The sequence below is a fragment of the Peromyscus californicus genome, unplaced genomic scaffold, assembly GCF_007827085.1.
Source record: "Peromyscus californicus insignis strain IS unplaced genomic scaffold, ASM782708v3 Scaffold_1__1_contigs__length_55948999, whole genome shotgun sequence".
Classification (NCBI taxonomy): Eukaryota; Metazoa; Chordata; class Mammalia; order Rodentia; family Cricetidae; genus Peromyscus; species Peromyscus californicus.
The window spans coordinates 92,145-113,717 of NW_026294492.1; the positions used below are offsets into that span (position 1 = coordinate 92,145).

Below are 21,573 nucleotides of genomic sequence, written 5' to 3' on the forward strand. Positions count from 1 at the left end.
GTTCCAGGAAAGGCGCAAAGCTACACAGAGAAACCCTGTCTCGAAAAACCAAAAAAAAAAAAAAAAAAAAAAAACAAAAACAAAAAAAAAAACAACAAAACTTTTTAAATTAAAAGATATTATGACAAGAGGAAACCTGAGTGTTTATAAAACTTAATTTCATGCTGCAAGAAAAATATAAAATAGCAATTCAGCTGATTATGACAAAGCTATACCTGGAAGAGTTAAGAACCCTTCCAGAGGATGAAGCCAAGTCTTAAGGAGTCATGGTGATATTAGCTTTTGAATATTAGCTGTTTCTTGCTATGAATTTCTCGTATGCTATGGTAGCTTTTCTATCATTCATTGGGCACAATTTCCCCTACACAATTAAAGTATTTGTATAACTTTCTGCAACTGTGCTACAATAGACACAGTTAAAATCCCTAATTTCAGGCCTTTCTGTAATTATTGTAATTAGCAGAATCTGGCCAGGACCATCCCTGGAAGGATGGATGAAAGTATCTTATCTGAGATATCTCACAGACTCTCTAAGAACACACTTAAGCATCCAAGCTATCTGTTTGAGATGGCCTGGCAGATGCGTTAATTAACTAATTAAGCTTAACCTTCACCTTTCCAAAGTCTTATCTCTAGTTTTAGATCTACCTTTAACAATTAACTCAGAACTAAAGGGTTTCTACTTATGGGTACATTCAGGCTATGACTAGGCTATTCAGGGTACCTAGCCACCGAGTGCACTCCCCCGCCCTGCCAGAAAACAACAGGAGCTGAGATAGCTTGGACAGATAAAGGGACCGAAGGAAAAAAGAGGGCAGTTTTATTTTTCACCCATGACTTATAGGTTCTATAGGTTCTTAACATTTCAACTAACCACTTCTAAGAATATAGTTTGAGCACATAAATTCCCTTTGCTTAGATATTAACCAAATTTAGCCCCCATTAGTCACTTCCCTTTTGGGTTACAAATGATAGCTGACAATTACTGCTCTTTTGTGTGGGTCGTATTGCCCCTCCTTTTGACACGGAGGGAATTCAAGTCTGGTGACTTTGCCTTAGCCAGAGCGTTGCTATTGCATGGATATATAACTGTAAACCTCAGAGATTTAACTAGACCGGAGGAATAGAAGAGAAAACTAGAAGAACGAGATGGGAGGTGAGGAAGAACAAGATGAGAAAGAAGGAGATGGGAGAGGAGCTAAGATTACGGTAAAGAACTAGATGGATGGGAACCTAGATGGGGCAGAACAAAGAGGAAGGAATTAAGATAGCACATAAAGATAACAGCAAAAATTGTAGAGAGAAACCAGGCAAGAAAGGATCTAAATAATAGAGCAGAATAGAAGCTGTGTAGAGAGAGAATGGACTCAAAGAATAAAGTGAATGGACTGAAGAGTTTCATGTACATAGATTTATTAGAGTATCCCTCAGATTAATCTGCTGCTGGTAGCGTCTCTTCTGGAATTCTGGAAGAAGGCTATGGAGAGGCTGGACCCCAATTGCTTTTGTTAATTCCACCTTGTTTAAAAAACACTTCTTGGAGACCTGTGTGCCTAGGAAAATACAGCAAAATAATTTGAATTTTTAAAGATTATTTTTATTTTATCTATATGAATGTTTTGCCTGTGTGTATGTGAACTACACATGTGCATTGTCCACAAAGACCTGAAGAGGGTGTCCAATCCCATTGAACTAGAGGTACAGACGTTTTTGAGCTGCTTTGTGGTTGCTAGGAATGGAAACGGGGTCTGCTGCAAGAGCACTGAGTGTTATTGACTGCTGAGTTATTTCTCAAGCCCTATATGACATATAAATCTCATTGTAGATTTAAAAAAAGTCTTATGAATGAGAGAAGTCTTCACAAATTACAACAGTGGAAAATTATATATGAAAGCCTATATTATGGCTTAGAAAAAGCTGAACATTTATTTTTCTCTTAAATGCTCATAGTTCTTCTATTTGATATTGAAATATAACAATATTATCTGTTTTCTTAATATTTAATGAGTACTTAAATATTGTTACATTTACATTGCAGTAGAAGCACTTACTCTGGGAGCTAGCACTCAGCTGGCCAGGTGCTCGGGATTGCTGTGGTCTTGATGATGGTTTTGGAGGTAATTCTTTAGCCTGTGAGATACAAGAATAAATATACAAAAATTTTAAAAAATCTTCTTTTACTTATGAGACTAGGATGATTTTACCTCTAATTTTTTTTTTTTTTTGGTTTTTCGAGACAGGGTTTCTCTGTGTAGTTTTGGTGCCTGTCCTGGATCTCGCTCTGTAGACCAGGCTGGCCTCGAACTCACAGAGATCTGCCTGGCTCTGCCTCCCTAGGGCTGGGATTAAAGGCGTGTGCCACCACTGCCCAGCTGTTTTTGTTTTTGTTTTTTTAATATAATTTTTTTTTATTAAAAAAAAGATTTTCTTTCCTTTTACATTCTAACCTGTTTATTGAACAGGTTTCATCCTCTGCATTTATTATCTAGGCTCCCAGAAACTGGTATGTATGGTGCAGGACTGGATGTGAGACTATGCTGTGGGTTGATCTAGTACACTCTTGCACTTAGACCCTCCCCTGACATCTGTGTGTGATCTAGTACACTCCTGCACTTAGCCCCTCCCCTCTGACATCTGTGTGTGATCTAGTACACTCCTGCACTTAGCCCCTCCCCTGACATCTGTGTGTGATCTAGTACACTCCTGCACTTAGCCCCTCTTCTCTGACATCTGTGTGTGATCTAGTACACTCCTGCACCTACCCTCTCCCCTCTGACATCTGTGTGTGGTCTAGTACACTCCTGCAATTAGCCCCTCCCCTCTGACATCTGTGTGTGATCTAGTACACTCCTGCACTTACCCCCTCCCCTCTGACATCTGTGTGTGATCTAGTACATTCCTGCACTTAGCCCCTCCCCTCTGACATCTGTGTGTGATCTAGTACACTCCTGCACTTACCCCCTCCCCTCTGACATCTACGTGTGGTCTGCAGGGGGCTGCAAGTCCAGTGATATGGTCACAGGGAACAGTCAGCAGAGAAAAGCAGTGATAACTTAAACTCTACTTCAATTTCACTCTGTACAACAGAGTTCAATTAGAGACCAAAGGAAGAAAGGCACAGCTAGTATTGATTCTCTAACATTACCAGATTTCATCTTATGAGACATAAAATTATAGAAGGCAAACTATTCTTAAAATATGTACAATGTCAAAACTGTAGGACATTTTTGAGGACTTTACATAAATGAATCATAAAAGAAGCTCAGTATATCAACGGGAACTTGCTATCAGAGATAGTATGTCCTAAGACAGTTCACTGAGAAAAACAGGAAGTCTTTCCATAGTACCTTCCTCTGCTCCCGTGCTACTTTCCTCAAATTGATGCGCTGTCCTTCACTTTCATACTTTTCAGTAAAGGAATCAAGAATTTCATAAAGATCTTCTGCTTGGGCAGGTCGTGGAACATCTCCAAATAAAATGTCATAAGCTCGAATGTCCTGACAGTAAAATCTAGTAAGCACAAAATTAGGAACACTTCAATAACATATACAGATGTACTTTGGAGGTAAATATAGCACATTCACATATATGTGTAACCACTCTTATGAAATACATCAGATACCACAAGACTTAACCTCATGTCTATTCTTAGATTCACCCCAAGTTCACTTTCTAAATCAATGAACATAAATATTGATATGTACTTTTCTTCATACAAAAAGCATGTCAATATACACACAGACACATTTATATAGAAATACATAAACATACAAAGTACACATATTTTTTGTAAGTGTTACCTTTATGTTTTTTCTACAAAATAATTACTATATATGGCTATGTGATTTAAAATGTTTATCAAAATTAAAATTTATCTTTCAAGTTTGAAAGACTTGCAGTTCTTTAAGGGACTATTTATTGTAGATTACCTAAGATTTAGCTGAGCTTTAGGGAGAAGACTGCCAAACACCTAAAATTATGAGTTTCTAAAAGCATTCTCAAATTCATGAAACCATAAATGGACAGACACATCACTCTTGCTTCTTTGGATGAAGACTTTTGAAAACCTTAATTTTCTTCATTCAGACTAGTTCTGTTATATGCAAGATAGCAGCATAATATTATACTCTTGGAAAAATTGGTGTAAACATTCACTCCCTTCAGTGGAATGTCTGTCCTACTGGTAGGGCCCTGTGGGTCACCAAGACATTGGCTCCCTTGGGCTAGTGATTCTGATATCTGTCGGTTTGATTTCTAAGACCCACTTGAGAAAAAAACAAAACTATCCAGACACAAAATTAAAGAAGCTCTGAGATAGCAACAAATATTTTAAAGATCAAATTGGGTTTTGAATCAAAATTGGTATCTATTTTATATGGAAGAATACAAATCCAGTGTGGTGACAGGAAATCTTCCACTGTGAGGCACTTCTAATTAATCCACAGATTATTTGCTGTGCTCACTACAATGTACGATAATGTCATATTGTCACCTAGTTGAATGTTGTCTGGTCATCAACTTATGGTTGTGCTTATTATAATGCTAAGCAAAAAAAAATTTACAATTAATACATGTCATATTATAATCTTATTTAGCAAAAGAAGATTAAGGAAGAAGAGGGGGTAGTTGAAAGTATTAGTAAGAAAACTGTAACATGTTTTATTTTTTTCTAAGTTTTATTTTCACAAGCATATACTACTTTTTAACTTATTTTATTATATTTTATGTCTTTTGTCTGTGTGTATCTATGTGCACCACATGATTACCTGGTGCTCTAAAGGTAAGAAGAAGGAGTTTTATCCCTTGGAACTGGAATTACGGTTGGTGGTTATGAATCAGCATGTGGGTGCTGGGAACAAACCTAGGTCCTCTGTAAGAGCAACGAGTGCCCTTAACTGCTGTGACATCTCCCCAGTTCCAAGCAATACCAATTTCATCTTAAAAGTTTTAAATATAGATCCTGCTGCATTTAAATGATTATATGTGTACTTGTAAACTCCTAAATGATGACAAATTTTGAAGTATTATCTTCTCATCACACATTTTAAAAAATCAATCAAAGTCACACTGCATGAACTTACTTCCGATTAGTTTCTTTCCTTTCAATCAAACAGCTTCCTTCCAGGGAAATGCCAGCAAAGAGGCCCCTGGATTTGCAGTAAGTGAAGACAGCTGCAGAGCTCCTCAGGGACACGTTTCCTTCCAGGTTCCTACAAAAGATGGCAGAACCAGAATGACTGCTCATCACTTGGCCACAAGGCCTGTCTTCCTAGGCCATGTTTTTCTTTGGCTAAGCTAGAGTTTTAATGTGGCTTGAAGAGAAGGCAGCTGTCGGGAGAAGATATCGCATGGAACTGCTGTAGAAGGGCTGGTGGGCCTGGTGGGAATGCACTAGAGAGAGACTTGAGAGCTAGCCCTCTCAACCAGAGGAACATATCCCAAGAGTGCTAAGAGTATGGATTCTTCTTACACAGAACATTTTCAGATGGTTTACTGTTTAATTTATATAAATAAGCATTTCTAATTCTCTAGCATGATTACTAACCCAAGAATAGTTTCATTAACAGGTGAGGAAAATAAAATTACACTGTTATAAACACTCCTCAAAAGATCCAACCATTTCACATTCTAATTATTGAATTTGAGAAAAACCTTTTTTAAAAAATTCTAGAACACCGATGCCCTTTATCAGTTAATAAAAACTGACTACACTTAGCTTCATCAAAACTAGTGTAAATTTTATGTCAATTCAATGTGCATATGAAAAACTTTATTTTTTTCTCATGTGTTCTGGGCTCAGAGTTTATTTTACTCACTGTTTTCTTTTTCTTCTTTCTTTTTATAATTTCTTGTTTAAGAGACCTTTAATCATATGGCAATTGTAGAAATTACATTTGTTCATTTCAATTCACATTTCTTCATAATACAAAAAACTTTTTAAGTCTTTATAGTTTGGTATGTGTTTACTCACCTGCCAAGGGGCCCAACTGCTACAGTAAAATTCCCTCCAAGTGTCAAGTTTCCGCCCTTTGCAAAGGCTTCTACTGCTCTGTCATAATTCAGAATTATCACCAAATCCGATACCTGAAATGTAGAAACCCACTCATTTATAAACAGCCATACTGCCTGATGTAGTGGTGTATATCTTTAATCCTTGCACTTGGGAGGAATAGGCAGGTCTATCTCTGTGTGTTCAAGGCCATCCTGGTCTACATATCAAATTCCAGGCTGCTAGCAAGTCTACTGTCTCAACAAACAAACAAGAGTACCCCCCCACCAATAAAACAGCCACACCTAAATATTGCATAAAATACATGTTGATTTAAATTCAGCTATACCACATATAATGCAAACTTTCAATGTAGATAGCCAGATATGGACGGTGATACCATTATTTTGAATAGATAAGGCCAGCAGCCAGCCTTATACAGATAATTATCTCAAATATTTGTGCGCCATTCAGCCCCTTTATACCTCCTGACAACAGGTAATACAGCTGGTACATCATCAGCTGTACTACCTGCAAACTGTCACATTGATAACCAGAAAAGATCAAATAGGTGAGGACAAAATGTGCTCTGATCTCAAAATAAACTACAAAATATAGTCTCATAGAATGTAGAGCTGGGACGTCACGTCAGGCTTCATCTTGAGATGACTTCTATCCTAACTCCGTGAATGGCTGTACACTTACCACTCAAACACTGCACATTGAGTATTTGCAATGTGTTAGTTGGCTTCCATTAGCAATGTCTAAGGCAGTGACTTATTACTTTCTAAATAATAATAAAAACTAGAATAATATTTAAGTGACTGGTTAGGCCAATACAACATAAAGTTTGTTTTTCAAATTCATAAAGGCCATAGGAAGTCCAAAGTTAGACAAGAAAAAGAGCAGCACCTATCATGTGAGAAGCATCATTGGCGACCACAGTGCTGACCCCCACTTTTCCCTCCTCCTTAGGGGAGGCATATTGATTTGTTACCCTGAAGTCTTAGGACAGAACCCACCTCGCTCAACTGTCATGAGGATCAGATACACACATCATCTGTATCTGTAAAATTGAAGACATAATGACAGGTGCTAAGAAATTGGTCTCAAAGTGGAGACTATTTGGGTATGAACTCCACTAATTCTCAAACGTTGTGTGACCTTGGGGAAATGATGTTGATAGATGCTCAAGCCATCCTCTACTGTCTGAGGAAAAGGAATTATTTGTAAGGCCTATATAGCCACATAATAGTGAAACACAAAGGTCAAGCAGATCCTAAAAGATGCCTTAATTTGGATAGTTCTTTATATTTTTTAAATGTTTTCTAATTAATGTTTCATTTGATATACAGAAAAATCTTGTCATCAAAAACATCCATGATATAAGCAGGTTCTTGATATATGCAGAAAAATCTTCTCAACTCTTGCCAACTGTTAGGTCCAAAATTCCCCACCCCACCCCCAAATAAGGGGAACATTGTACTAAACAGGAGGACTTTGGCCAAGTAAACAGAATGACTATAGCCTAAAGGTGGGGTTTGGTCAAGAAATATCATAAAATCACACTGTGCAACAAACCTCACACAAGAGATTCATTGGGAAAGACACAAGAGAAAAAAGCAGCAGGGGACTGAGCAGAAGACAGGCTTATATAGAGTTTCTTGGGGGAAGGGTTTTCCAGGGTGGAGATGTCCAGAATGGAGTTGGTGGGATTTCAAGTCCTTATTTTGGGGCAAGCTGAGGGATTGGTAGGTTTTCAAAGTCAGGGATTGGTGAATTTTCAAGGTCAGGGATTGTGGATTTTCAAGGTCAGGGATTGGTGAGTTTTGGTGGCTTTTCAAACAGAGAAGTAAGTGTGGACTTTTTACCCTACACTTACAACAGCTCAGAATAGTTAAGTAAGGCAAAGAAGCTCTGAGAGGCCACTTAGGAACAAGGTCAATCTTCTAATTTTCCATCTGCTCTGTATTTGGTTTCTTTGAAGTAAGATGATGCTGTGTTCTTTTTGTGATGCCACTGGTGAAACAGTCAATAACCTGTTTCTATATTTCTATAGCTGAAAATGAAAAGCAGAAAAGTCTTCCTGATGAAGGCTGGGCAGTGAAGCAACACTGAGACAATATAAGATAGCACTGAGAATCTGATATAAGTTTGAATGTTTTGTATAAAAATTTAATTTAAAAAGTACAAGTTTTTCAATTAAATAAATCATTAAACATAAGAGCTAAAAAAATTGATAGTCCCAACAGTAAAATTTGAGGGAAATATTCTGAGATGTCCTTTCTCTGAGCTATTATGGAGAAATCACTTGGGATCTGTGTCACTTCCTGTGGTTGCTAAGGAGGTCTTCCCATAATCTCAAGTCTGACTTGGGGTAACACTTGACAGTTGGCAGCTAACAATCAGTCCCACCTCTCAGCACTGATAAGAAGCCTGGGGTACCCCCCTTTTGGCTCCTGTGGATCATTGAAACATTCCTTCCTGCAGGAAGCTCCTTAAGCAGAAGGTAAACAACTCAAAATAGCTTCAGAAAGTCCCTGAAACTGACTAGATTCATTAGGTTCCTTCCTGACAGAGTAAGTAATAAAAGCTTAAAGTCCATCTCAGATGGAAAGAGGCTTGGCATCAAAGAAGATGCTTGGAGGAGAAAAGCTGCTTTGATGGCTAAAGTTATGTTTTAAGTTTTAATTATGGTGCATAAGAGATCTATAAATAAAAAAAAATGCCTCTAACCTATAAACCCCACTTGCCCAAAAACAGATAACTTCCTGGAATGCTGGGAGTTGTTCATGTAAGAAAACAAGCCATTGTATCACTTTACTGCACAGGATGTGCTTGATCACATGTGGGCGGGAGGTACACAGACAGGAAGAGAAAGGTGGGAGGTACATAGCCTTGTGGGTTTTGCCTTTATATGCCTCTGTTTAATGTAATTTGGGGCCATTCTCTGGGAATTTCAGGTATGGACCTGGCTAGTGTCTACCTTCCTAGCCAGTATTTAATAAAGCCTGCTTCAAATTTGGCTCAAAAAAAAAAATTGTGGTAGTGGTCATATTCTCAACTGGTGGGATTAACACTGCAAAGAAGACACTGAGATCAGCTTCCTAGAAAAAGCTAAAATCAGAAGAGCTGTCTTAAAGAAGTTTAGACCAACTGAGGCACTTGGAAAGGGAACCCTCCAATCTGTTGAGCTGTCTACAGGCTGCAGTGTGCTGCAGGTTTGCAGCTTTGTGAGCTGGCATCCATGCTGGGGTGGACTTTGGTGATATGGCTGTTTTTGAGTCATTTCTACTCCTGTAATAACCCCTTACCCATATTCCTGTAAGTAACCCCAATAAAACTCCATTGGTTCACCAAGTTGGACTTTGGTGGTATCTGTACTTTGGTCTGTTGTGGGTTCCCTATCTGGAGTGAGTAGATGTATATTTCATCTTCCCAGGAAAAGTTGTCACACAATACTCCATATTCATACTTCACATAAGCCAGGCTATCTTTTCTCTCCATTCTCCCTCACCCCGAACCCCTGCTCCCTTGGCTCTGTCTGGAAGTTATGTAACTTCCCTGTTGGTCTTGTTATTATAGGGGTTCATATATCTCTCATACCTAATTCTGAGGCATGGCTCCTCTCACCACACAAATCAGATATAGGGATTATTTCACATCTTCCAGTCCCCACTCAGAAGCTCTGTTTGAGGGTTTGAAGACTAAACTCTCATCTCTGACAATAAAGGCTCAGTAATACTCCCTCTGTAAGAGTCTGAGTTGGTTGGTGCCCCCTCACCTACCAAATTCTAGGGATAGAAATTCAGTAGTCCACTGTGAGCTCTGTCAGATTATTCTAAGATAGGCTAAAAGCAGTGTCATTTTCAGTGCTTTGCACTTTGCTGTAATTTTCCTATAAAGATAATGTTGAATGTATTTAACACAATTCATGGCGTTATTATCTCCTTACACTACTGACTTTCAAAGCTGTACTTCTTAGAACAGTCAGAATGCCCATTAGGAAAACAGTGGGCGGGAATGTTGTCATCTTTGAATAAATGTATGAATGAATGAGCTGTTTTTTTTTTTTTTTTTTCCCTGATCTTTCCATGGACATTTCCAAGACTGCTTCTTCTGAGATAAGGTATTTTCCCTTCTTGAGAGTCTTTTGCCCTATGCCTGTGGTCTGCCTTTGTTACTGCCCTACCTGGATAATCTTATCGTTTCAATTATAAAGACACATCAAACTAAGGAAAAAGAACAACCTGATGACACTATTCCTAAATTCCTTCAGATGTCTGGGTTTCATGGTTTTCTATTTAATGTTTTAACAGGTACTGTAAGTTTTAAAAGGGCCAAAGGAAAAAATATATTAGAGGTTTGACTGGCAAAGGAACCACTATCCCCAAGCCTCATAGAATCATTCATTATATTATCCTGAAACTTGAAGTCTTTGTAAATGGGAGAATACTTACTAAGGTTTCAGGTTGTCTGTCCCCATCTGCAGACAAACACAAACTGGTTATGGATATGTATGTAAATGGGTTCAGTCTTATAAAGAAATAAATGTCTTTTGGGTATGAATAATACTGACAAATTGTCATATGCTGTTTTAGCTCACTGAAAAGCTGGTTCTGGAGATAGATTTGGCTCACTCACTTCAGACCCAAGCATGTTTGCCTCAAAATTTCCTCCAAAGACTTTGTTCTGGATCAGGTTGGCCCCTTGACTCTTTGACAGGGAGAACAGAACAGCCCAAGAAAAAGACATTGTGTACTCGAGAATAGCTAAGAGATAAACTATTTGTAGATTGAGGTTACTATAATTTATCTCAAGGCATAAAGGTGCCTATGATAATGGGATGCTCATACATGGAAAGGATAAAAGGAACTCTCTTCTAAAATCTTTCAAAAATAACTTCAGCATCACAGTCAGCTAAATTCTCTTGCATGCTATAAAATTAATTTAACCTACATGCTGTATAAATCATAAAAATCATCTTACATTTTTGCTAAGGTTTACTTGGAAACTTAAAAGGCCTAATGGTTTATCAGTATGTACACAGGCAATATTAATTTATTACATTATTCTTGTAATAAATAAATCTATAATGCCTCAATCTTCTTTTATTAAAACGATATTGTGTAATGTCTTCTGAGCTGAACAACTGCCTGCTTAAAATAATCACAGCTAGGCTTTTTTAAATGTTCATATTGCTTCAGGAAAGGAGAAGATAGACGTCACTGGACCCTCACATTAGTATCACATTAGGTTAATCCTGCTAGTTGATTGGTATAGAGTCTGCATCCCAGTTCAACTGGCCATGCCTTTTACCCTGGACTTCAATTCTCCTCCTAACAAAGCTAACTGCAAGAAGGACTTCCCCACTCACAGCAAGAGGAATCAGGCTTTCCATTTCCCAGCTTAGAATTCCTGGGGAACCTTTAATTATTTTGTTGTCTATATTTTAGGGCCTCTGTTTCAAAATTATTTTAAAAAAAGCACTAAAAATACTAAAAATAGTACTTAACATGAAATAAGTAACTAGATAATAATTCAAAACCACATTTAAAAAATTAATAATTATCTTTCCTGCATATTAATAAAATAAATTCCAAAACTAATTTTATACCACCATGAATATAAGCTTTATGATCCAAACTTCATAAATGGTAAAAATTTTAAAAGAAAAAAATTATAGCTTATATCATTCCAAGAGCTTTTTATGCATACATCAGTCTTTTTGATCATCAATATGAGCTCAAGGGAAGGCCATTTCATCCCTATGTTATAGATGAAGAAAACAGCATCCATAAAGGAAAAGTGGCCTTAAACATCACACAGCAAGAGGGTACTCTAGCCAGAATGTGAGCCAGCACCACCCTCCCCAATAGTGTAGTCCAACCACTAACCCATGTTGCTTTTGAAAATATACAGTAAAGTATTTTAATAAAATGTTTGTTTAATATCTTTATGTTTCATTACATTTTTTCAAGACCATTAAAATGGAAAAAAAATCCCCAATCTCCAAAGTATGATCTTGGAACTCTCCTTTTTGGTCTTAGTCTTTTGAAATTTAAGCTACTTGTTATTACTTAATCTCTCAATATGTTCAAAACAAATGGCACTTGACCTGATGCTCAAAGAAGGCTCATATGGAGTTGTAGTGATAAGAGGGCATAGGGTCTATAGAAAGGTTAAGAGACTGTAAAAAAGCATTGGGAGTTGTGGAAAGAGAAGGGAATTGTTGAAATGAGCAGATAGAGCTAAAGGAAGAGGGCTGGGGACATTGGACTAGAAGTCTAGGTAGCATATCTACAGAAAGGAAACTACCAGAAGGCACTGAAGGCCAGAGCTGCTGGGAATACCACTTCCAAGATTCCAAAATGGATTCTACTGTACACAACGCAGATGAAATATTGAGGAACATTACTGAAATGCTTTGTGTTTATGTTGTCTTGAAATTAGACAACAGTTAATATATAAGGCTGAGAGAAGAGACAAGGAGAGGAGAGAGAGAAGGAAACAATTCTCACAGGTATAAGAAAGCAAAGCAAGGGCACTAAGAAGTCTTAGTTCTATCATGCCAGTTTGGGGTAACTTTAGGGACTGTGGCAATGGCATAGGCAGTCCACTTACCTCTATTCCTATTTCAAATCCTCCACCAAGCCCAGCTATCCCAATGGCTGAAGGTGCAGACCATTCTGATAAAAACAAACAAAAACATTGTAACCTATAAAATGTCTTTCATATGAAGAAAATAATATTTTTTTCAAAAGACTCATGTATCTTATACTTTAAAATATTTTAAAAGTTAAAGGTTTTTTTTAAAGACATTAAATATTAACCAAGAGTGTCATACTCACAAATTCATGTGACCCATGCTCTCCCTAATAGCTCATATAAACTAAACTATGATCTTATTATCCACTTAATATATACAATATCTGATAATTTCAACTATCTATCTATCTATCTATCTATCTATCTATCTATCTATCTATCTACCTACCTACCTACCTATCTATCTACATATATATATATATTGGTTTTCCAAGGCAAGGTTTTTCTGTGTAGCTTTGTGCCTTTCCTAGAATTCACTCTAGCCCAGGCTGGCCTCGAACTCACAGAGATCCGCCTGCCTCTGCCTCCTGAGTGCTGGGATTAAAGGCGTGCACCACCATTGTCCAGCTAACTATCAATATTTTTAAAACTTAGCTGCCTAGGTTTGGGCTGATAGACCCCAGACTCAGGGCACTACCCTCTCAGGTGGGTGCCCCAGAAACCCAGATTCCAGACCAGTTGATGCAATCAGCAAGAGGCTTTATTTGATCGTTTGTGCAAATGGGCCCTCTGCACTATTCAGTGAGAGGAGCCCCAAACAATAATTGCAGGCATCTTTTAAAGGCAAAAACCACAAAATTAGCATAGCATTTGGGGCAATACATAATTGGCTAGTTTAAAGATCAGCACCGGGGAGGGGGAGTACAGCTATGGGGACTTTCCATGGGGGCTGCTTTTCTTCCTAGAATAGCCACAGGATGTTCTGCTAGACCCAGATAATGTCACAAGATTATTCTGCTGAGGCTACAGGATATCACAAGAATATTTCTGCTGAGGCTAACAGTTTGGGGGCCTGGGACTGGTATTCATTCCTCTTCCTAATGTTCTGCTGAGGCTAAGGGTTTGGGGGCCTGGGACTGGTACTCATTCCTCTTTCTCATGTTTAACTCTTTCTGGGCCACAATTGTATCACAGACATAATAGATCAAGATTCAAGCCGGGTGGTGGTGGTGGCGGTGGCGGCGGCGGCGGGCGGCGGCGGCGGCGGCGGCGCACGCCTTTAATCCCAGCACTCGGGAGGCAGAGCCAGGTGGATCTCTGTGAGTTCGAGGCCAGCCTGGGCTACCAAGTGAGTTCCAGGAAAAGGCGCAAAGCTACACAGAGAAACCCTGTCTCGAAAAACCAAAAAAAAAAAAAAAAAAAAAAGATTCAAGAGTCTGTTTCAATCACTAACAGAGATGGGTAACATAATTCTAATTTGTTGCCATCACAAATAGTTTTGGCTCTTTTGTGCAAAAGAAGTTTCCTTTATAATTGTAAACTAAGCACAATAATTCTATTTGGAATTTTAGGATTGATGTGTACTTACTTTTTCTGCATAGAAACAAATCTAGAAAAACTATTTTTAGCTTGGTATTGAGAGTCTTTATCTATAAATGATACTTCTATGCTGACCTTCCTTTGCTAGGGAACACATGCTAGACAACTGTTACTGATGGATACATCTAGAATTAACCTGCCAGTCTTGGAAGAGTTTTGATTACAGGATTCAGTGCCTGAAACTCCCAAAGCTGCTTTTCACTCCTATGCTAAGAAATGCCTACTTGCTGGCAGCCAGTAGACATGTCAGAGGAACAGCAGATGGCAATTGAAGTTCGAGATGTCAGTCCACCAAGAAGAAAAGCTCTGAGGGATCAATCTCATTTAGGCAGATCCAGGAGACTACAGACTCTCAAAATATCTTTTGCTTCTGTTGTATCTGTACATGCTTTTCTCTGGTATCTGATATGATGTACATATATGTGGGGGAGTCCCCTACTACCGGTATTGTAGTGTGTTTATGTCATGAAAACACCCCAATCTACTGGGCATTTATATCTGTGGATTGTCAAGAAAGATGATTCCTCCTTAAGCTGTATAATTTTAATAAATAAAAATGAATATACGGATATGCTACACAGTTGGTCTATGAGTTCCCCCTAGAAGCTGATTCTGATCACAGCTTAAATTAATGATTAACTGGGAACCAGAATGACTCAAATTCCTTTAATTTTATGGTTGAGTACCACTAGCTGATACAAAGCTTCAAAATAGCTTTAGATTAGATCAGATGCCTTGCTCATGGTTTTTAGGATAAACATTCCCAATCTTTAGTTCACAAGGACACACAGCTGTACTGCCTGGCAAGGTTGTAAATACAAAAACAGCCCAATTATTGCTATCTGGCAAATGATTAATTCCTTGCACCCATTCCTAACCTCAATTTGTGAAAATAAAGTCTGACTAGTCAAGGCTACAGAAAATAATTTGACTCTTTAGCCCCAAATGAAGGCTGCAGATATTCTTGGATAATCAAAAGTTACACAAAGGGCAGAAAATACACTTTGAGTTTTAGGCGTTTTGGTCATAGTATCTGGAAAGTGCCAACTGAGCTCATATTAAAAGATATATATGGTAACCTAGCTTGAATCAGATAAGCTGCTACACCCTTAGCTCTCTTTGTCTGAAAACCCAGCTCTCACCAGGAATCTCAGAGACCTAAAGAGAATTGACATTTATGATTCCTGATTACAGAGTATTAGCTAAAAATGTCTATATAGTCATGAGTTAGTTGAACTGCCTTTCCATTGCCTGGAAATAACTAAGGCATCAGGGCAAAAGTGGCCATTACACTCCAAGCATAGGTTATAAACACACAATCTTCTCATTCTCCGGGCTTTTCAATAGTTTAGGTTTATGATTCCTTTGAAATTCCTTATACGATTACCTCTCAAGATAGATAATAAAGTAAATGATTCTTTATAATTACAATTTACAGCCTGTCAATTAAAAGAGTTGGCTGAGAAAATATGCTCCTTATTTGCTCATGACAGGCTACTTTGATATATTTATATTGCATGAGAGTTGTCAGGATGTCTGTTTTTAGTCATGTCTTTATCTAGGAATGCAACTTTTTATGACTCTTAATATTGCCTGAAAGATTTTGTTGGGGTATATATATCAATGTGAAAGAGAGAATGAGAGAAAGAATAAAGAATGAAATGATCAAGAGACTGAGTGTCTTTTTTTCCCTAACCTCTCAGATAAAAAGTTGTAGTTTACACCAACCCCGGGGATTTCTTCCAAAACCTGTGCTGCCTTAGGGCTTCAATTCCTACCCTCCATGCCTGTTCTCTGGGATCAGGAACTTCCCTTGCCTTATTTGGGAAGCCTTTTTCCCCCCAGCAGGCTTATAGCTGCTGTTCTGGAAGATGGGGGAAAGAAACTTAAGTTTCTGAAAATAATAGAAAAATGTAGTGTGGTTGAGAACAGGGGTGGAGAGGTTGGTAGAGACAGACCCTCACCTTTAAGCTACAAGTTGTCAGCAGACAGCAGACAAATCTGCAGAGCATTCCTGTGGAGACTAGCCCTTCTCTAACAGGGATCCTCTCGGAAGATGCCAAATCTGTGTTTGGTGTCACTGCTGAGACTTCTACCCTTGAGCATTTGGGCAATATTTCAAAAAAAGCTTCATATTTTCCAATTTTTAAAGATTTAGGATTTTTATTATTTTAAAATGTGAAGTAGTTACATGTTAAGACTTTTTATTAAAGGACTAGGGAAGGAAAAGTGACTGGTGGATACAGTGCTGGAGTTATAATATACCCAATACCAAAGGCAACCTTGAACTATAAAAAGTAGAGCCACAACTGTAGGAAGAGAACTGTACTGTCTATGGAGAAACAATGAATCCAAACCAGGGACAAAGGACATGTTTATCAATACCTGTGTTTCTTATCTGAAAGTATAAATGATTTCTGTCCAAACAGTTACTGACAGAACACAATGTGTTCCCTCATAAGAAGAACAACACAGGTCAAACTGAAAAGGTACTTTAGTTCGTTCTGACATGTAACTACGTTTTAAATACTACTATAAGGATTCTTAGCAAATGCATTTTGAATTTGTCTCTGAAAAACCAAACAACAGCTTTTAGTACAGTAAAGTTATAATGCTCTCAACATGATTCTACTGGCAGGAAGAGGCAGGTCTTCAAATGTCACTATCTTCAAGAGAAACAAAGAAGTTTACAGATTACAACCATAAACAGAAGAAACTGGCTTTCCCACAGAACTGAGGAATAATAACTCACATTCAACAAGAGAAATGTGTGTAGTATGTTCAAGAAAGTGTTCCATAGAAGGCCTACAAAGTGTAATATAACATAGTCAGATATACCTTGAATCCTATCTAGTAATAATCTAAGGCTAGGTTTCCTGCTTGCTTCCTAAAACACACTACACGTTTCCAGAAGAAACACACAGCAGATTAGCAGGTCATACTCCCTATGAAGACATCAATGACAGATGCAGAACACAGAAGATTTAAGGTCTCTACAAGTATCAACTTACTTCCATCTGGAAGACGTGCCAGGACAATGCCACTGCCTCCCCTGGCTGTCACCAGAAATCCAGCTTTAATCACAGACAAAACTGCAAGTCCTTTTGCTTTTGCAATAACATGGGCTGCAAACAAACAAAATAGCAATGACTAAAAGGCAGCTTGTGATAGAGCTTTGATTTTAAAAATATATAGCTGAATTCATTATTAATATGAAATTTTGTATTTGACAACAAAATTAAGTGATTTGCCATTTCAAAAGGTTTTCTTTTTAAACTCATGGTCTGTTTGAACTACCACTTTATATTGAAATTCTAATTCTGTTTACAATACTAGTTTACTCACATTTCAGAGTTCATTACATAAAATGAGAGTTTTAAGTGCATATATCCACTAAAGGTACAACCTCACCACTATTCACTCTGTTTACTTGCAAGGGAAGATTTGAGTTTGATGAGCTACATTAGCATATTGTGAACACAGGAATTCAGCACTTGTTATGCATCATTTCAGGAGTTACTGCTATTGTTGATGAGAGCTTTGGACATAAAATAATAGTGTCATTTAGAAGAACAGGAAGGCAGTTAGGGAATTCATCAGAATTATGGACCAAATTCTCTTTGGTGCCTTTTGCTTATATGAAAAATATTGTTACTTATAAATACAATTTCCCTATTTGCAAGAAACATTGTGAAGTGCTTTAAAAAGCTTACATCATAAAAATTTATTTGAGAGGTTAGCTAGTGAGTTTTGAAAATCTGTTTGCAAATTCCCCCAATATTGATTTTAAAAGAACAGAGAGTTTAAAAAGCTGAAAGGAGCAGAGACTCAAGGGTTTAGGCTGGTACCTCTAAGTGGAGGGAAGCAAAGTGAGAGACAAATTTTTCTTCTGATTGGCTCTGGTCTTTGTCTATCTACTAGAAGATTGCCTACAAAGTGCTGCCCCTCTGAGGTCTGATACTAGGGTGGTCTAAATGCTTGCTTGTTTCCATAGGACATTTATGGAGAAATGCTAAGGAATGTAGAAAGCAATGTGGAAAACAAACGTATTTAGACATTTACCTACCAGGAATGATCTTATCAGGTCCATTTCTGGAAGTTATTTCTGTGAATTCTCTTAATATTTTGGCAGCCTTCTTTGCTTCTGATTTCAGATTGGAAGGTATAGGGTTATTCACTGAAAAATTAAAAACATACTGTAGTGGGAAAAGAAATCTAGTTTCAGAATCTATTTCAGTTTCATTCTTCTCTCATACAATTAAGCATTTAAAGTCAAATGTTAGCAAAGGGAATGACTTCCAGTCCTCATTTATTGATTACCTCATCTCTGTTTTCTTACGTTGTGAAATCTTGCAGATGGCTAACTCTGAACACTCAAACTCTCACCAATTATGAAAACATGGAATCTTGGGATCCTAGGTGAAAGCTGGTTGGCCTTCTCTCCTCACTAAGTATCTCCTCATTAGTTAAATCACCTTAGTTTTAATTAAAAAAAAACTGAATTTGAGGATTAACAAAAGATGCACTTCATAGCTGTCTTTAATGGATGTAAAATTTGATACAGTTGGCTTTTCTTGTCAGAAATTTTGGAGATGGCTGGCCGTCACAAGTAAAATTTTGGTATGCCCAGAAACTGAGTTAGTAAGTCCAGCAATATATGCTTGCTCTTACATAACATTTTATATTCCCAGTGTAAATATTTCTTTGTCATAATAGAATGCATGCAACTCTTGAACTCCACAGCATGTTGGAGAAGGTGGACCATTATCTTGCCTTTGGAGAAGCAAACATAAGAATGGACAAAGTCCAAGTGAGTTCACCGGCTATTGTACTCATCTGATTGATTGTCTGTAATCAAGTATTTCATCAAGTATTTCAGATGGAAAATGCTGATGATATCAATACCACCATTTCACCTGGTGATGCAAGTACACTAGAAATAGAAGGAATGACCAAGTAATACAGGAGGAAAGCCTTTTATTTAGCAAAGTACAGAGCTATCTAATAAAATAATACAGATGCACTTTGGCAGCTGGTGTTTGAAATATGTAATTTATTTTAATAGTAGAAACTGAACTAGAGTCATGGCAGAGCCTTGTTTGTTTTACTTAGAAGGTATCAGTTTGGTTCTCTGTGGCCCAGTACAGAAGCATTAGTAAGAATAAAGCTATGGGAAAGTCCATCCCACAAATCATCAGGTACATTTCCAGTTTATGAAAACAAAATGAAATGTATATACTGTATATTGTATTCCTTTTCCATCCGCATCCTAACAGTATGTATTTTTTTACTCAGTTTTATTTCAGAACATTTAAATATTCATTTTCCAAATTTACCTGTCTTGCTGATGCAGTTTGTACAACAGTCCCATCTCCTTTAAACATTTCTAGTTTGCCCATCTGCAACATCAAACTAATTTGTTACTCTCTATCAGTTTTGTCTGTGTTTGAATTTCACATAAGTGAAAGTAAAAAGAGCTCAACCTTTCCTAACTACCATACACCACAAAATAAGTGGGAATCATGTACGTTGGGCAGAGATCAGAAATTTATCTTTTTTTCTCCTGTCAGGCTGTATTTTTATATGTGAAAACACAATTTAGTCTTTTATCTTCTTTTTTGTTTTTTAAACAAACAGTTATGTTGTTTTCAGCTTGGGGTTATTCCAAACTAAACTGCTATAAATATTCCCATGATGGCTTCTTATGCAGAAATGTTTTAATTCCTTTGGATAAATATCAACAATAGAAATTGCTAGTTCATAATAATAAATGTATGGCTAATTATATGTTTCCAAAGAGTCATCTGAAGTGGCATTTTATACTTCCACTAGAAATTCCTGAGACTTTTTGCTACTTCATAACTTCAGCAAGCACACAGTATAGATAGTCTTTTAAATGTTATTTGAGTGGTTTTTCAAATTGATTTTTCACATTCCTGGCAAAGTTGCAAACTTTACTTTGTTTATTTCTGTTTCTCTCCCATGCCCTTTTATTGAAAATAGATTCTTTACTTACATAATATATCCTGATTGAGGTTTCCCCTCCTTCTACTCCTCCCAGTACCTCCCCACTCCCTTCCCATCCAGATCCATTCCCTTTCTTCCTCTCATTAGAAAGAAACGGGCTTCTAAGTAGTAATAAATTATAACAAAATGTAAGATAAAACTAAAACTATCACATTGGAGCTGGACAAGACAAACAAACAGAAGGAAAAGAGTCCAAGAGAAGACACAAGAATCAGAGACTCATTTGTTCATACACTCAGGAATCCCACAAAAATACTAAACTGGAAGCTATAATATATACACAGAGGACCTGGTGCAGAACCATGCAGGCCCTATGCATGCTGCCCCAGTCTCTATGAGTTTGTATGTGTTTTGATCATGTTGATTTATTTAGAGGGCCTTGTTTTCTTGGTGACCTCCATCCTCTCTGTCTCTTATAGTCTTTCCACCACCTCTTCCTTGAGATTTCCTGATGCCTGAGTAGAGTGGTTTGAAACATCCCATTTAGGGCTGAGTGTTCCAAGGTCTCTGACTATCTGCATAATGTCTGTCTTTAGGTTTCTATATTTGTTCCCATCTGCTACAGGAGAAAGTTTCTCTGATGACAACTGAGCAAGGCACTGATCTATGAGTACAGCAGAATGTCATTAGGAGTCATCTCCTTGCTACTTTCTAGGTTCTGGTTCTTAGTCACCCAGGCAGTGTTGGGTATGGGTTCAATCTCATGGAGTGGGCCTTAAGTCAAATCAGATATTGTTTGGTTAGTCTTACAAGCTTTGTGGCACCACACTGCCCTAGCACACTTGTAGGCAGGACATCATTGTAGATAAAAGGGTTTGTAGCTGGCTTGGAGTTTGTGTTTCTCTTTGGCAGTATGCAGAATACCTTCCTGTATTAAAGATGCTAGAACATAGGAGTGAAGGCTCTATGTAGGCACCAGCTCAATTACTCCAAGTTCAATGAGTTGCATAGGTATTGTCTTTAACAATGGGGTCTTGCTGTCAGTGTGGAGAGTAACCTATTGTCTTTGCAGCAGCCTGGGTATTTAGGGATTGCCATGAGACCTCTTTGGCCAACAACTCAATTAGATATAACTGAATATTAGTACTAGAAACCTCATTTAGTGACAAGAGATGATCAATTGTGATTCTGTCCCCCACCCCCATCATTTGTAGACTGCATTTAGATTGCCTTCATATAGGTATATATTTTAGGAAGCTTCATTGTATTAGGTTTCCATACTACCTCTCAAATAGCCCTCCCCATATTCCCTCCCTTGTCCCCTTTCCATCCTCAACTGATCCTCCTGTTCTAGCCCTGCCCCATCCACCCATAACTATTCTATTCTCCTTTCTTAATGAGATCTATCTGTACCCTTGAGACCCTTATTCTATACCTACCCTTGGTAGTGCTACAGATTGTAGCTTGGT

At 37.7% G+C, this 21,573-nt stretch overlaps 1 protein-coding gene across 1 annotated transcript in view; it reads right to left on the minus strand.

Moving 5' to 3' along the window:
- The window catches only part of Sh3yl1 (SH3 and SYLF domain containing 1), a 44,477-nt gene that overhangs the window by 13,574 nt on the left and 9,330 nt on the right, over positions 1–21,573 (minus strand). The window contains exons 2-8 of the mRNA XM_052745711.1: positions 18,204–18,314; positions 17,149–17,262; positions 12,614–12,678; positions 5,972–6,084; positions 5,082–5,210; positions 3,348–3,510; positions 2,052–2,130 (exon numbers count right to left, since the gene is read on the minus strand). Coding sequence (XP_052601671.1) covers positions 2,052–2,130; positions 3,348–3,510; positions 5,082–5,210; positions 5,972–6,084; positions 12,614–12,678; positions 17,149–17,262; positions 18,204–18,314 — 774 coding nt within the window. The remainder of the gene's footprint in view (positions 1–2,051; positions 2,131–3,347; positions 3,511–5,081; positions 5,211–5,971; positions 6,085–12,613; positions 12,679–17,148; positions 17,263–18,203; positions 18,315–21,573) is intronic.